At 39.1% G+C, this 18,117-nt stretch overlaps 1 protein-coding gene across 1 annotated transcript; it reads left to right on the top strand.

The window, feature by feature from the left end:
• The first annotated feature begins 361 nt into the window (after positions 1-361).
• LOC141171974 (uncharacterized) lies at positions 362-15,043 on the top strand. Its single transcript, XM_073655723.1, has 5 exons — positions 362-513; positions 7,433-7,552; positions 9,397-9,546; positions 10,572-10,715; positions 13,637-15,043. The coding sequence occupies exons 1-5, from the start codon at positions 459-461 to the stop codon at positions 13,825-13,827; spliced, it is 660 nt and encodes a 219-aa protein (XP_073511824.1). The 5' UTR covers positions 362-458; the 3' UTR covers positions 13,828-15,043.
• The last annotated feature ends 3,074 nt before the right edge of the window (positions 15,044-18,117 follow it).

Here is an 18,117-nt window from a genome sequence, read left to right as displayed (position 1 = left end):
TTTCCTCCAAGTCCTCTTTGGGTAATTATTCACCTTGTTCCAACTAAAGAACTAATGTCAGGCAGAACTGATCTGATATCTGATAATCAATGATCGGACGGCTGATGCAAATAGAGGCAGCATCGCACTATTCTCCAGGCCAGTGGCTGTAACCAGATACTTTGTGTGGATGAGATTTCTATATTGTGACTGTTGGCACAATCTAAAAAAAAGTATTTTGGAGTTCTTGGTTATCATGTGCTAAATTTAAATGGGACTGCAAGAAGACCTTTGTAAGCCAATTCTATTATTTGCTTTTTGTTCAATTCCTTTTTTGATTATTACAAATCTGAGATGCGCACACTCCACTGAGTCATTTTAGAAAACCAACGCCCTGGTTTCTTAAAAAAAAAAAAGAAAAAAATAGCCGTCTTCTGCTGTTGGTCGCGCAGTTGTTCTCTTTTAATCCTCCTGGAATCATGGACGTCGCTGAGCTCCTGCTGCCCTTCATCCTCTCCACCCTGGTCGCCACAAGTAAGTAACTCTTTATACATCCTGGATTCTTCTGTAATTATTACTTATTTCCATTTTTATTTATAAATAAAACTTAAAAGTAAGTTTAAATCTAATAAATATAAATATTGATTTTACTAGAAATATAAACCCTACCTGTTTCTTTTTATTTCCAACATCCTGTTCTTGAAAGATAAGTTTGTTTTTTGAGAGGAGTTCTGTTCCTAACTAAACTACTTGCACAAATGTTGCAAATAAGACTAACAACTTGATTGTCTTTGAATTTTTCAATAAAATCATAGTCTTTCTATTAACCTCTCATTAGATTTCCCTAAGTGTCATATTCAATACTAGTTTTATGCTGCTTTCTAAAAGATTCCGTGTTCTTGCTTCCCTGAAGGAAGAAAGTTCCATTCCTTAAGCAACTTGCTTCCATTTTTGGCTAAAAATCTTGGAAAATCTGACACATCGGGATGCTCTTGATTCTGCGGAGCCTCTCACTAGTTAACTGTTAGAGTCACTGCTCCTTATTCTTGTCAATGTAGAGAGTGGAGTAAATTTAGAAACTTTGGCAAGTAACTCTAGGAGTGGAATGTCATCTCCTGCGATGCCAGGATCCTATTTACTCAGGAAAGCAATGCAGGCAGAGTAGAGGGGTGAGGTTTTAAAGCAGACCATTACTTTTTGAATGTGCCGGTCCTTGCCATTTCCATGTCAAACTTTCAAAAGCTTTTTCAACTTTTATTTTTAGAGTGAATTTGGCTTAGATGCAGTACCCAAAGCAATCACTTAGCAAAAGGGGCGCTGTTTCTGGCTCACAATGCCCCATACCCAACAGACAATGGCATTGTGTCACAGCCAGAAAGTCGTGGGTGGACCAAAATTAACCTTTGAAATGCCTGACAGTGGCATTAGCAGGATTAAGGCTACAACAAAATTGTGGTTTTTGTTTTTGTTAATGCAAGACCGTAAAAAATGGAGTAAGAAGCAATAAAAATGTCAAAACGCTATCAATAAGAACATCGGCTGGCCCCACAAAAACAAAAGCCCTCGCCCAGCTCCAAATTTAATAGTTACTGTTCTTAGAAATTAGAACAATGAAAACATTTTTTTAGTTTACAAATTTCCGTTTTTTTATCTCAGCTAAAATAATAATAAAAAAAACTGGACAAGTTTTGGTATCATCGTAAGCATAGAGACCTGTACAATCATGGGAGGTCATTTTTACCGCATAATGTATGCTGCAAAAATAATTTCCCCCAAAAACAATGGTGGCGTTGAACAAAAAGATTTGGTCGGTATTCCCTGGCCGCTAGACCAGAACCTTCTCTTACCAGACGACATCCCAAGCTGCTTTTCTGATAATGCATAATTCCTCCTTATAACTTGGAAATGGGCCCTCTTACATCTTTGGCCCCTGTACAGCTGTACAGATTGCACAAATGATATGTCTGCCTCTGGGTAGATTATTATATTATGGTAGACTTGGGTAATAAACTATAGTATAGGAAAACAGATTTTCTAGGCTACTTAACCCCTTAACCTCAGTAGTTGTTAAGTCACATAATTGATCAAAACAATATCTCTAAATTTTTGCTTGCAGTACCACACATTGACCACATGGTGTGCTGTTACATGAAATACCTTTTTGTAAAAAGCGTTGAGATATATACAGTACAGACCAAAAGTTTGGACACACCTTCTCATTTAAAGATTTTTATGTATTTTCATGACTTTGAAAATTGTACATTCACACTGAAGGCATCAAAACTATGAATTAACACATGTGGAATTATATACTTAACAAAAAAGTGTGAAACAACTGAAAATATGTCTTATATTCTAGGTTCTTCAAAGTAGCCACCTTTTGCTTTGATGACTGCTTTGCACACTCTTGGCATTCTCTTGATGAGCTTCAAGAGGTAGTCACTGGAAATGGTCTTCCAACAATCTTTAAGGAGTTCCCAGAGATGCTTAGCACTTGTTGGCTCTTTTGCCTTTACTCTGTGGTCCAGCTCACCCCAAACCATCTCGATTGGTTCAGGTCTGGTGACTGTGGAGGCCAGGTCATCTGACGTAGCACCCCATCACTCTCCTCCTTGGTCAAATAACCCTTACAGAGCCTGGAGGTGTGTTTGGGGTCATTGTCCTGTTGAAAAATAAATGATGGTCCAACTAAACGCAAACCGGATGGAATAGCATGCCGCTGCAAGATGCTGTGGTAGCCATGCTGGTTCAGTTTGCCTTTAATTTTGAATAAATCCCCAACAGTGTCACCAGCAAAGCACCCCCACACCATCACACCTCCTCCTCCATGCTTCATGGTGGGAACCAGGAATGTAGAGTCCATCCATTCATCATTTCTGCGTCGCACAAAGACACGGTGCTTGGAACCAAAGAGCTCAAATTTGGAGTCATCAGACCAAAGCACAGATTTCCACTGGTCTAATGTCCATTCCTTGTGTTCTTTAGCCCAAACAAGTCTCTTCTGCTTGTTGCCTGTCCTTAGCAGTGGTTTCCTAACAGCTATTTTACCATGAAGGCCTGCTGCACAAAGTCTCCTCTTAACAGTTGTTGTAGAGATGTGTCTGCTGCTAGAACTCTGTGTGGCATTAACCTGGTCTCTAATCTGAGCTGCTGTTAACCTGCTATTTCTAAGGCTGGTGACTCGGATAAACTTATCCTCAGAAGCAGAGGTGACTCTTGGTCTTCCTTTCCTGGGGCGGTCCTCATGTGAGCCAGTTTCTTTGTAGCGCTTGATGGTTTTTGCAACTGCACTTGGGGACACATTCAAAGTTTGCCCAATTTTTCGGACTGACTGACCTTCATTTCTTAAAGTAATGATGACCACTCGTTTTTCTTTACTTAGCTGCTTTTTTCTTGCCATAATACAAATTCTAACAGTCTGTTCAGTAGGAATATCAGCTGTGTATCCACCTTACTTCTGCACAACACAACTGATGGTCCCAACCCCATTTATAAGGCAAGAAATCCCACTTATTAAACCTTGCAGGGCACACCTGGGAAGTGAAAACCATTTCCAGTGACTACCTCTTGAAGCTCATCAAGAGAATGCCAAGAGTGTGCAAAGCAGTCATCAAAGCAAAAGGTGGCTACTTTGAAGAACCTAGAATATAAGACATATTTTAAGTTGTTTCACACTTTTTTGTTAAGTATATAATTCCACATGTGGTAATTCATAGTTTTGATGCCTTCAGAGTGAATGTACAATTTTCAAAGTCATGAAAATACAGAAAAATCTTTACATGAAAAGGTGTGTCCAAAATTTTGGTCTGTACTATATATATATATATATATATATATATATATATATATATATATATACACACACTACCGTTCAAAAGTGTGGGGTCATTTATGAAATGTCATTATTTTTTAAAGAAAAGCACATTTTTTTCAATGAAGCTAATATTAAATGAATCAGAAATACACTCTATACATTGTTAATGTGGTAAATGACTATTCTAGCTGCAAACGTCTTGTTTTTATTGCAATATTTACATAGGTGTATAGAGGCCAATTTCCAACAACCACCACTCCGGTGTTTTAATGGTACATTGTGTTTGCTAACTGTGTAAGAAGGCTAATGGATGTTTAGAAAACCCTAGAAAACCCTTGCACAAGTATGTTAGCCCAGCTGAAAATGGTTAGGCTGATTTGTGAAGCTATAAAATTGACCTTCCTTTGAGCTAGTTGAGAATCGGGAGCATTACATTTGTTTGTTCTATGAAACTCTCAAAATGGCCAGAAAAAGAGAACTTTCATGTGAAACTCGACAGTCTATTCTTGAAATGAAATGATGGCTATTCCATGCGAGAAATTGAAGATTCCCTACAACGGTGCATACTACTCCCTTCAGAGGAGAGCACAAACAGGCTCTAACCAGAGTAGAAAGAGAAGTGGGAGGCCCCGCTGCACAACTGAGCATCAAGACAAGGACATTAGAGTCTCTAGTTTGAGAAATCGACGCTTCACAGCTCCTCAACTGGCAGCTTCATTAAATAGTACACGCAAAACGTCATTGTCAACGTCTACAGTGGAGAGGCAACTCCGGGATGCTGGCCTTCAGGGCAAAGTGGCAAAGAAAAAGCCACATCTGAGACTGGCTAATAAAAGGAAAAGATTAATATGGCCAAAAGAACACAGACATTGTAAAAAAGTTTTATGTACAGACGAATCAAAATTTGAGTTTGAGGATCACACAAAAGAACATTTGTGAGATGCAGAAAAAACTGAAAAGATGCTGGAAGAGTGCCTGACGCCATCTGTCAAGCATGGTGGAGGTAATGTGATGGTCTGGGGTTGCTTTGGTGCTGGTAAAGTAGGAGATTTTTACAAGGTAAATGGGATTTTGAATAAGGAAGGCTATCACTCCATTTTGAAACTCCATGCCATACCCTGTGGACAGCGCTTGATTGGAGCCAATTTCATCCTACAAAAGGACAATGTCCCAAAGCACACCTCCAAATTATGCATGAACTATTTAGGGAAGAAGCAGGTAGCTGGTATTCTATCTGTAATGGAGTGGCCAGCGCAGTCACCAGATCTCAACCCCATTGAGCTGTTGTGGGAGCAGCTTGATCGTATGGTATGCAAAAAGTGCCCATCAAGCCAATCCAACTTGTGGAAGGGGCTTCAGGAAACATGGGGTTAATTTCTCAAGATTTCCTCATCAAATTAACAGCTAGAATGCCAAAGGTCTGCAATGCTGTAATTGCTGCAAAGGGAGCATTCTTTGACAAAAGCAAAGTTTGAAGGAGAAAGTTATTCTTTCAAATAAAAATCATTATTTCTAACCTTGTCAAGGTCTGGACTATATTTCCTAATCATTTTGCAACTCATTTGATTAATAAAAGTATGAGTTTTCATTGGCTGAATGTTTGGGTCATTGTCTTGCTGGAAGACCCAGCCACAACTCATCTTCAATGCTCTTACTGAGGGAAGGAGGTTGTTGGCCAAAATCTTACCATACATGACCCCATCCATCTTCCCTTCTGTACCGTGCAGTGGTCATGTCCCCTTTGCAGAAAAGCACCCCCAAAGTATAATGTTTCCCTCACCATGCTTTACGGTTGGGATGATGTTCTTAGGGTTGTACTCATCCTTCTTCTTCCTCCAAACACGGCGAGTTGAGTTAATGCCAAAGAACTCAATATTTGTCTCATCTGACCACAGCACCTTCTCCCAATAACTCACAGAATCATCCAGTTGTTCATTGGCAAACTTCAGACGGGTCTGCACATGTGCCTTCTTGAGCAGGGGGACCTTGCAGGCACTGCAGGATTTTAAACCTTTAAGACATAATGTGTTACCAATGGTTTTCTTGGTGACTGTGGTCCCAGCTGCCTTGAGATCATTAACAAGTTCCCCCCGTGTAGTTTTAGGCTTGTCTCTCACTTTCCTCATGATCAAGGATATCCCACAAGTTGAGCTTTTGCATGGTGCCCCAGATCGATGTAGATTGACAGTCATTTTGTATTTCTTCCATTTTCTTACTATTGCACCAACAGTTGTCTCCTTCTCACCCAGCATCTTACTTATGGTTTTGTAGCCCATTCCAGCTTTGTGCAGGTCTATGATCTTGTCCCTGACATCCTTAGAAAGCTCTTTGGTCTTGCCCATGTTGTAGATGTTAGAGTCTTTCTGATTAATTGAGTCTGTGGACAGGGGTCTTTTATACAGGTGACTGTGTAAGACAGCTGTCTATAATGCAGGTAACGAGTTGATTAGGCGCGTCTAACTGGTCTGCAGGAGCCAGAACTCATAATTATTTGTAGGGGATCAAATACTTATTTCTCACTGCAAAATGCAAATAAATGTATCTAATTTATGCAATGTGATTTTCTTGACTTTTTTTGGATATTCTATCTCTTAAAATTAACCTACCCTTAAAATTATAGACTGTTCATGTCTTTGTCAGTGGGCAAACTTACAAAAACAGCAAGGGATCAAATACTTTTTTCCTTCACTGTATATACAAATGCTTTTCATTTGGGCAATTGAAACTCATTTTAGCCTGAGATGTCTTATTCTGTGGAGATCACTTCTCATCAGTTATCTTGGTATCATCACACATTAAATAAAAATGAAAGCTATTGCATATAATACAGGATCCATCATTCACAATAGAGGATGTCACAGCTCACCTCTTCCTACTCCCTCCTGTAAAAGGACTGATAACACCTCTATATACAGTAGACAACACATGATCCACCATTCACAATAGGTGATATCACAGCTCACCTCCTCCTCCTTTACAATGACTGATAACACCTCTATATACAGTAGATAACACAAGGTACACTAATCACAATAGGTGATGTCACAGCTCACCTCCTCCTTTTGTACAATGACTGATGACACCTCTATATACAGGAAATAACACAGGATCCAGCATTCACAATAGGTGATATCACAGCTCACCTTCTCCCCCTCCTGTACAATGATTGACATCATCATTATATACAGTAGATAACACAGGATTATTCACAATAGGTGATGTCACAGCTCACCTCCTCCCCCTCCTGTACAATGACTGATAACACCTCTATATACAAAATACAGAATCCACAATTCACAGTAGGTGAGTAACTACAGCTCAGGCAAGATTGCTGCCCCATAATCATATACAAGGAATGGAATAAAAATCTACAGCAAATAGAATAGGTAGAAAAAGATTTTAAGATTTTTTTTTAAATATATGCATGTAACAGCACACCATGTGGACAAGTCTGGTATTGCAAGTAAAATATTACAAAGCATGCTAGCATATAAAAGAGGATATTAAATCTTAATCTGTATCTCAGATTTCTTTGCAAGTTCATGTACAGCAGGTTAAGAACTCCAGGTATCAATAATTTAAGCTAGCATCAATCTCTGGATTTATATTGTGGTAATTGTCATCATTTTTATCTTTCAGCCTTTTCTCTATCTTGCAATGAATGTAATGGGTTATCTGCCAAATCCTGCCAGAGAGTCAAAGTCACATGTCCTCCAGACTTCAATGTTTGTGTTGCAACCTTAGAGAGTAACACTGAAGGTAAGACATAAACCATAATTACCAATATTGTAATATTCAATAGGGGACATATATTGGAGAATGAAGATATCATGAAGGGTCTTTCCTTGGGACCCTGTGTCACAAGGTGTGGAAAAGACTTAGTGCAACACAAAGGGAAGAGGGAAAAGGAGCCCAGATTCCTAGGGAAAGGGGGAGAAGTGGAGACCTCCTAGGTTGATCTAGCATCACCCTGTCTCCCCTAAGGTCCCTGTATTGGCTCTTCACCAATCGCCGCAAGCGTGCCTCGCCTTCTCTTTTCCTGCCATTTGACTCAGGCTAGGGAAGGGAGGAGATGGGCACTAGTCGATCTCCACTAAACACTATAGTCAGCAAGGAAGGACAAACAGGGGGAAATAGCTTAGATTTAGATGACTACAGACAAATGCACACACAACCTCAAGCTCCAGAGAGGTAGAAGTACTGCTCTTGTTAAAGCCTTCACAAGGAATAATGAGTATCACCAGCACCTCCCTCTGAAGCACAACAGGTATTTATACACCCAGACCAGAGAGTTAATAAGCCAGAGGGAGGTAGATGCTGGGTCCTAGAGATAGCCTCTAAGAAGATGTCTGTAATGCCAAACGTAGAGATCTCCTGCAACCAACTGCAGGGCGACTGTCTGTCACTTCTGGCACACCCGTGACACCCTCCCTATTTAGATAGAGCAGCGAGCCACAAAGAATTAGAATCTTCATCTCTTTGGAGGATTTGGCTTAGCTAAATATTATAAAGTCACCTGTCTATTTTAAAAGTACCTTGTAATGCTACATTTCCCCTGTCGAGGCACTACAGGGAAAAGATATGATCTGATTAAACATTGCCAGGTTGGGTTAATATACCATGAAGAGGAATCAGGCTCAGTTGTCAAATGCTGGACAGTATGAAACTTTCATTTGATTGATGACTATGGTCAAACACTGAATGTATTTTCTAATATATAAATGACTTAAAAAGGACCTGTCACATGGTCAAAGGTGTCCAGTTTTTGCTTTTATTTTATTCTCGCTACTCCCCTGAGGATTCCATTGTTTTCTTTTTTAATATTCGCCATATTTTTCAAGAGATATGAGACTTTTTTATTTAATGCTATTTTATTTAAAAAAGAGGTGGTGCTCAAATGGTAATTATAAATAGCAGTCTAAAGACACGCCCCAGAGGATCCTGTGCACTAAAAAAAGCCCTGTTTCTGAAACTGTATGGCTGTTTTTAAAAAAGAAAAAAATAATAATAATTTGGGGAAGAATGGGAATAAAATAAGAACAAAAATTTGTCACTTTTGACCATGTATGATATTCTCTTTAAAGGGGCCTCTTTAAAGTCCAAGAAAAAAAAAATATTATTTCTCCCAGTTAGTCTCCTTCCATGACCCACACACTAGACCTGTTGACCTGGAGTCACATGATGTTTCTAATAGATGTTGTGGTATTATATCACTAGGTGAGTATGTATTTTTTTTGACCAGGTTCTAAAAATAAATAAATAATGGCTGGACAACCCCTTTAAATCTATTTGTCAAATACATACATTGGAACCTCTTGGATACAATTCGCTATTTATACCAAAGTTCCCAAAACCATGTTGGGACTTTCATAGTACTAGAGACCTTCTATGGTCAAGTTGTGCTCTCAACTCCTCGGAAGCATAACTATAGGGATAAAGAAGAAAGATGAGCTACATAGAAAGGCACCAGTATTTTATGTGGTAGATGTGAGAAAGTGCAAGGATTTTGCCCTCGGATATAGGAGCACCCCAAACCTTCAAAATATCTGTAAAATGGTAGAATTGTTTTCTTCAGTGTCAGATGTTCTTTTTTTTCCTTGTAGATGGAAAGCCGGAAATGACGTTGTACAGAGAGTATTGTGGGAAAAGTAGCATGTGCTCTTATACTGGGAGTCTGACCACCCATTTTGCTGTGAAAAAAATGAGCAGCACCTGCTGCCACACCAGTAACTGCTCTCCTCCAATGCCAAAGCGTAAGCATCTCTTAGAGGGACAGTACACCTTAACATGACTACTAAAGGATTTTCTGCACCTCTTGAGAAAAAAACCTGATGAAGACTTAAAGTGCTGAATTAATTATCTATCTATCTATCTATCTATCTTTCTATCTATCTATCTATCTATAGGAGAGGCATATCTGATTAGGCTTTTCCAGAGTCAGTTTGCCTTGTCATGACTGGTGGGCACACACAAATTACTTAATTTGTGCGCTAAGCATCCTCATTTTATAATTATTGTTGTAAAGCAGAAATTCAGTATACATTTCACACGTTTCAATATTTGCACACATCTTTAAATATATTTCTATCAATACATACATATATCTATCTATGTATCTTAGAGGCACATCCGATTAGGCTTCGTCCAGAGAACATTTGCCTTGACATGGCTGGTGGGCACACACAAATTACTTAATTTGTGCACTAAGCATCTTCATTTTAGAATTATTTTTGTAAAGGAGAAATGCAGTATACATTTCACAAATTTCAATATTTGCAGTCATTGATTAGTATGTAATGCAGTAACAGCAGCTTGCACATGTTCACACTTGCTTCATTCTGGTCAGTTTTTTGTTTCTTTGTAGTATCTATCTATCTATCTATCTATCTATCTATCCATACATACATACATACATACATTTATGTACTGGAGAGGCACATCTGATTAGGCTTTTTCCAGAGAAAGTTTGCCTTGTCATGGCTGATGGGCACACACAAATTGTTTAATTTGGGGGCTAAGTATCTTCATTTTAGAATTATTTTTGTAAAGTAGAAAAGCAGTTTACATTTCAAAAGTTTCAATATTTGCACACATCTTTAAACATAGAAGCCACTGCAGTCATTGATTTGTATATAAAGCAGTCACAGCAGCTTGCACATGTTCACACTTGTTTCATTGTGGTCAGTTTTTTGCTTCTATTATGGAGGGCATGATGATGGAATATTTGCATTGTTATCTAACATTCGAACACATTACAAAATGTAATGTTCTTCTTAAGTCCCAGCAGAAAAAACTGACAAAAATGGGGTCTCCTGTAAATCCTGCAGCGATTTGAAGGAAGCATCCTGTGAATCCACCACCACCATAGATTGCATTGGGGACGAGATGAAATGTGTGGATATAGCCATCATGAGTAACTCAGGTACAAATCATCAGTGCTGTCATATGCAATATAAATATAGATAAACCTTATTCCATCATAATTTACCATAATACACTTCTCAGCTGCTGCCAAACATATTTTTTTAAATAATAGGGGCATTTAATATCAAAGGGATTGCACCAAGTTTGGAAGTTATCCACTACATTTTCTCCAGAGATAGCTGAATGTTGCATTCGGCTGGTATTCGGCATGCTCATAAAAATGAATGGAGTGGCAATGACCCTGACCAACCACCACTTAATTCACATGGAGCCCCAATTCTCAGGTTCAGTGGGAGTGCCAGCAATTGGATCACAAGTAATTGGGAACATATCCCCTATCATATGAACTTGTAGGCCATTTACAAACTCGAAAATAGACGATCGGGTAATGGAGACATCAAACTCCAAATTAATATCAATATCTAAATGTTGCTAGCTCTTCTTGTGGTACCACTGATACTAATTGTCCAGCAAGTGCTTGAGCAGGACATAGCTTTGGCTCGAATGATGTTCCATGTCTCCCTTGCAAATCATTGGCTTTTCTTGTAGACAAGGTCAACAGTACGGGTGTCCTGCCTGCACAGTGGTTTCACAGTAAGCTGCCACATTGGGGCGTCAACCGCACTTGTAAAGTGGTGCAGGGCGGTAGTCATGGGTGAGGGGAGCATCCGCCACATCCAGACATGCTACATGAAAATGGGGTTTTTGGCTGGGTGTATCGATTTGGGTTACATTGGCGAAACGACTCTGCATACCTCATGCCGTTGTACTCGGCTGGCCAAAACCAGACGTTACGAAGATAAGTGAGGGAGACCACAGTTCAAACAAACTTGTTTTAATTGAAAATCAACGTCGTAAGAACTGTGTACAGCAGATAGTACGTACAAAGCTTCATGGGCATTTCTTTAGCATTGCGCAGAAATTAACACTTTTTCTTCCTTTACATTAAATGTTAAACTGTATGTCTTAGTTGTTCCCTCAGTTCTCACTGCAGCCCAGAAAACTATATTGAGAGCTTCCATCTTCCTCTGTGGGGAACACACAAGTTGAGGTATAATGCTACAGCCCCACACAACCACTCTCAGTTCTCGGCTGACTAAGGAGGACCCCACTGGGTGGGATACGTTGGTACAATTCCTCAATAGCACTTCTACAGTCCAGTCAGAGTAATAAACTATATCCCATACTAATGGGTCTTACTTTCTCTGTAGGTGAGTGCGTGTCCCAATATGTCGACCACTTGGCTTACTCTATTATAGACGCTTAATCTCCTCTAAAGTCCTGTAAGGATTCTTTTCTTTCCCTTGCTTCCCAGCTTTTCTTCAGCCTCCTGTTACCTCTCAGATAAAACTCCCCACTGCCATGTTGGACTTCCTGGTCTAGTCCTTAGCCCTTGTCCTTTCCTTCCATCCATGTAAAGCCTCTTTCCTGTAATCCGGCTTCCCACTATCTTTTTTTCTTCTCATTGTATTACTATCTATATCTTTGGTCTCCCTCTTGCCACAAGAACACCTATTAGTGTGAGGATAGGCAAACTGGCAGAACTGAGGTCTTTCACTGCTTGAAGCTGGGCCCTATCTAACTTAATAACAGGACGTCATCTCCTGTATCTCCATGTAGTCCCACCCATTCTGGGCTATTACCAACTATTAATTCTATCTGGTTTCCACTAAGTGCATGCAAATTACTAAACAGCTAAAATCAAATTTAAAACTGTGCAGTGCATTACATCATAACACATATCTTCAAGGGTGGGTGTGGGCAATAACTCAATTTCCGTACACAGTCAAGTCACTTTTTTTCTGGTCAATGAACATTTGGTAATGTAACAGGTACACAATTCCCAAATATGTGGGTCCCACCACTGAGGCTTCAATATATCTCGAGTAAGGACCCCATCAGATGTTGTCAGGAATGAAAAGATGACTGCACATGTGTGACTCTCCATTCATTTTTATGGGAGCTTTTGAAGTTTGCCATGAAAGCATTGTCTTCAATTCTCACAGATTCCAAAGAAATCATTGGCGAAAGGCATGCATGTCTAAGAGCCTGATAGCATGCTCGGGAGCTCTCAGGGATCCCATAAAAAAAAAATCAATGGAAAGAGCTGCACAGATGTTGAAGAACCTAGTAGCACACAGCAATTTTCAAGCTCCCAGAGAAATCAGTAGAAAACTCCTTATGTCTAAAAGTTTGATAGCGTTTTTGAAGCTCTCATGGATATAAATGGAGAAAGCTGTGTATGTGCAAGAGTCTTATAGCATGCACAAAACTTTTCATATCTCCCATAGAAATCAGAAGGGTAAAACACACTTTCTAAGACTGGTCGAACTCTTGTCAGTTTTCAGAGCTCCCACAAAAATGCAGCACAATCAGCCTTAGATGATTATCATAGTGGAGAAAGACACTCTTGCCTAAGAGCCAAGTAGCACTCAAGAGCTCAAAACTTTTTGGAGTTTCCATAGAACTGAAGAGTGCTGTACATGTTGAAATGCTTGGCAGACCACTAGGAAATTTTCAGAGCCATAGATATGTATGGAAGGAAACATCGATATCCTAGAGCCTGGTAGGATATTCAGCAATTTTTGGAGCGGCCAAAAAAATAATTGAAGAGATCCATCCATGAATGGGAGCCTGGTAGCACACTCAATACGTTTTCGAGATCCAATATGAATGAATAAAGAGAGTGATGCATGACCAAGATCCTGGTAGCACGCTCGGCAGTTTTCAAAGTTCCTTTAGGAACATATAGAGGAATCCATGAATGCTCAACAACCTTTCTATTCCCATCAGCAATCCAATAAATGATTTTTGATAAAAATTTCTTTGGGGCATCCCTCTCTTTTGTGTGCACCTCTGATTATTGTTAAGATATTAGTTATTGAATCATTGCTTAATAGAATACCTTTTTTTTTACAGAACGTAGCTCCACATATTCTGTAAGTGGTTGCAGCACACCAGGATTGTGCAATTTGATGGAACGAGAATATCAAATTGGAGGAAAGACAATCAAAACCACCTTTATGTGCTCCGGTGGGAGTGACATCCATCCTTTGGGTCTGCCTCTTCTGCTGCTGGTTACATTCTTTTTCTTCAAAGTCCTCTCTTAAACCCTCAGATGTGTTGTCTCGGCAACAAGTACCAAGATGTGTAATGTTCCAATGTTATAAGATTTTCCATTATATTTATTTTCCCACTTTCTCATAGTTTTCAAGATCTTTGATTACGGTCATCCAATAGTAATGTTCATTGTACACCAGTGCCATATATGACAACTAGAATATTCCTTAAAGAATAATAAACTCACATGACTCCGAAAATATCATTGGATTTCGATGGAGAATGTGCACAGAGCCTTATTTTCATGAAAGCTCTATGGTGCTCTCCCTTTCCTTCTAGTTTTTTGTATTTTTTAGGAGGAACATACATGACCCTACAGGGGCTCCAAGAGGTCCATAGAAAACTCATCCCAAGCTTTTCTTTTTTTTTAAGACAGAGTAACAAAACATGGTTTTGAATGTCCCTTTGCTACCTAAGATCTGGCAGAGAAATGGAAAAGTACATGTCGACCCAATGGTGAAATAATCTGAGAACTTCTTATCTGACCTCTCTTTCTACAGCACATATTAAAGGGGCTTTGGTGGTCCTTTGTATATCCTGGTCAATCTTGGCTAATGTTAATGCTTTGCTTGCCCATATTTTATAAAGCTTTTATCCGGGTCTGAATTTCCAGATATGGTATTTTATAGAGGCAAGTGCCTTTACTCTCCATGACTCCATGTTTATAGCTATCGACAGTACCACATGATCCTTCTCAGCCAATTAGCAGTCTTAGATCGAGATCAAATTATTCCTGCAGTAACTGCAAAGAACCAGGAAGTGTAGAGGTGGGCAGTGCAGAGGTGGGCAGTGCAGAGGAGGGAAGTGCAGAGGTGTGAAGTGCAGAAGTGGGCAGTGCAGAGGTGGGAAGTGCAGAAGTGGGCAGTGCAGAGGTGGGCAGTGCAAAAGCGGGAAGTGGAGAGGTGGCAGCTGTACTCGGACTTTGGTTCCCTCTACATAAGCAGACACCAGTATTATAAATGGTAGGTGGGTTCCCAGACACTATGCTTCTAAAATAGTCTTTGTAACTGTGCCTTTTAGATGAATTTTTTATGAAATCACACTGACATCCTTATATTAGTAGGTTTCTCATAACCACAGTTTCTATTGTACAACATAATGTCAATTGTGTCCCATAAAAGAATAAATAAATGTGATAATGTACAGGAAAATGAAACTGTATATTCTCATTTCCCATTTTATATAATAAATTGTTTTTCCACCACTGTTTCAGAATGTTGTTTGGACTAAAAAGCTACAACTCTTTGTTTTGCTAGGTGTGTGGGATGAATTTGGATACCTGGAATTATATTAGAAACTACAGAAAATATATAATATAACCCATAATCATCATATATAGGATCCGTGTGGCAAATAAATTCCATTTTTCACACCTACCAGTGACAATTACAATGTATCCAGTTCAATGCTTTTCTGTGTAGACTGGGACAGGATCGACTGAGTTATATCATTATCTTTTTACAGACTAGCTGGCAGTGAAAGAGGAAAAAAAGTAATTTAATTCTTGAAATAAATAATCAGTATTAGTTTGATACAGGTTACAAAACGGGCAGCCCCTCTGATAGCTGCAAGAGCAGGAATGATGGATGTTCACACTTTGTAGAGCGAGCACATCACTGCTCCATACACTGTGTAGTGGCTGTTCTTTTGTACGGCAGTTGCTATTGAAGTGAATGTGAGCCTCCATTCATATCAGTTGCCATAAAGCCCAGATACCCCATGGCACTATGCCTGCATGAGTAACTTTTGCAGTGACTCATGAGTCATGCAGGAAAAGGAGACTTCCTGTTTCTATGTAGATCAGAAAAGAGAGAAGAATTAACTGTGTAGAAAGGCAAAATGAGCAATTGTAACTACACAGTGCTATATAATATGATGGCTGCAATATATTAAGATTATAAAAAGTTTGATGGGAGGAGTGCTTCTTTAAATACACAAAACCTTTAAGGAGCAGACGATTGCTAACACCTGATAATTTGTGTGTGAGTGTCCTTTAAAAGTTATAAGGTTTGACTTTACATACACATAAAGAGCTATAATGCTGTAGCTCATCTCAGACTTAACCCCTTTCTGCTCTGTAGTACTAGATCCCGATTAGAGGGTTTTTCCTTCTAAAAGGTGTTGTCCCATATACTGTACATGATCTATCCAAAGCTTAGGTGATACATGTGTAATTAGGCTGATAGGAAACCGTCTGATCATGAGAACTGGGTCCCAAAGTACCCAATTTAGTTGGCACAGTACTGATGTTTTGTGACCATTGCTCAATTCACTATCAATAAGAGTGGTGGTTGCATTCGCTCACCACTGCTCTATCCACATAGGGAACTTTGCAAACTCTGATTCTCACAATCAGTGGGAATATCAGAAGCCAGATCACCGGTGATCATACAGCATAATCATCATGATTTTTTTTATTATTTTAATGTACCTACAGTGGTGTGAAAAAGTATTTGCCCCCTTCCTGATTTCTTATGCTTTTGCATGTTTGTCACACTAAAATGTTTCAGATCACAAAACAAATGTAAATATTAGACAAAGATAACACAAGTAACCACCAAATGCAGTTTAAGGGAAAAAGAAATACAAACTTTCAGGGCCCTGTGTGAAAATGTGATTGCCCCCCACTCCTTAAAACATAAATTAGCCGACCCAAATTACACCAAGAGCACAGCGATGACTAATCCAAGAGGTCACAAAAAACCCCACAACAACATTCAAAGAACTGCAGACCTCTTGAATCTCTGCCATGCATGTCACTTTTGCACAGTCTCTTTCTTATGGTGGAGACATGAACATTGACCTTAATTGAGTCAAATGATGCCTGTAGTTCTTTGGATGTTGTTGTGCGGTCTTTTGTGACCTCTTGGATGAGTTGCTGAGCTCTTGGAGTAATTTTTTGGCCGGCCACTCCTGGGAAGGTTCACCACTGTTCCCTGTTTTCGCTATTTGTGGATAATGGGTCTCACTGGTGGCTGGAGTCCCAGAGCTTTAGAAATGGCTTCATAACTTTTTCCAGACTGATAGATCTCAATTACTTTATTTCTCATTTGTTTTTTAATTAATTTGGATCACAGCATGATGTGTAGCTTTTGAGGATCTTTTGGTATGTTTCCCTTTGTCAGACAGGTCCTATTTAAGTGATTTCTTGATTGAGAACAGGTGTGGCAGTAATGAGGGCTGTGTGTGGCTAGGGAAATTACACTCAGCTTCCAAAAGAGGTGATAAATCACAGTTAATTTATGTTTTATTGGGGGAAATCACTTTTTCACACAGGGCGCTGCAGGTTTGGATTTATTTTTCCCTTAACAATAAAGACCTTCATTTAAAAACTGCATTTTGTGCTTACTTTGTCAAATATTTAAATTTTTGTGATCTAAAATATTTAAATATGACAAAGATGCAAATAATAGGAAATCAGTGTGACAACACAGCATTCTTCTTAATTATCCAGACATATAAATCAGTAGGCCAGGAGCTATACACCTTTATTTTTATGTTGGATCCATTTGGATGAACACGTAATTGGGCTGCGATGCTGAAGTAAGTCAAGACTTCAGAGATGATAATGATGATGATGAAAAGGCTTTTTATTAACTTTATTTTTATGTTGACTTTTGGATTTGTGTTTTTCTTTGGTTGATCAGCACAGACTATTGTTTGTATAGACCTGAATGTTGATCACTTGAGTTGATATTTGGTAATTAATGAATGGCTATTATTTACATCTTTTATCAGCTCCTACAATGTATCGTCTGCTAGTTTTTCAATACAACGACTCAGGATCTTTAAACAATGGATGTTTGCTAGATATGGTAAATACCATTGTAGGGTGTTTGCCATTCAACATTGGGGGATGCACTGTGGATACTCGATACTGTGAATTAATCCCTGACACTTGAACTGTGGATGTGTCCTTGAAAGTACAATTGTAAACAGTTTAAGGGGCATATGCCTGTGTATCAAAGAGTGTGTGAGTAGTTGTCTGGGTAGTACTATGCCCACAAAAGAACCAGTGTCTTCACAATCTGGAAGGGGAAAAGACTTTCACACCACTGTATCCATATAAAAGAAATCCAGACAATTGCAATGTTCACATTCAACACTGTAAATAACACAAAGTTTCCATTTTTCTGCGTCTCTGTTTAGACTGGGATAGAAGCAGCCGAGTTATAACATTATCATTTTAAGGAGGAATTAGCAGTGGATGATGAAATCTAGTACTTAAAATAGATAATCAATATTAGTTTGGTGGGGATATTTATGTGCATGTAAATTAA

Source organism: Phyllobates terribilis, unplaced genomic scaffold (assembly GCF_046119375.1).
Source record: "Phyllobates terribilis strain yellow unplaced genomic scaffold, ASM4611937v1 Scaffold_12__6_contigs__length_324123572, whole genome shotgun sequence".
NCBI classification, from domain to species: Eukaryota; Metazoa; Chordata; class Amphibia; order Anura; family Dendrobatidae; genus Phyllobates; species Phyllobates terribilis.
The sequence above is the reverse complement of the archived record's forward strand: the minus strand, read 5'-3'. Positions and strand labels throughout refer to the sequence as shown.

Coding starts and splice junctions, on each gene's coding strand:
- LOC141171974 (XM_073655723.1), top strand. CDS start 459: ATGGACGTCGCTGAGCTCCTGCTGCCCTTCATCCTCTCCACCCTGGTC. Junction 514..7,432: donor CTCCACCCTGGTCGCCACAA/GTAAGTAACTCT, acceptor TTTATCTTTCAG/CCTTTTCTCTATCTTGCAAT. Junction 9,547..10,571: donor CTCTCCTCCAATGCCAAAGC/GTAAGCATCTCT, acceptor GTTCTTCTTAAG/TCCCAGCAGAAAAAACTGAC.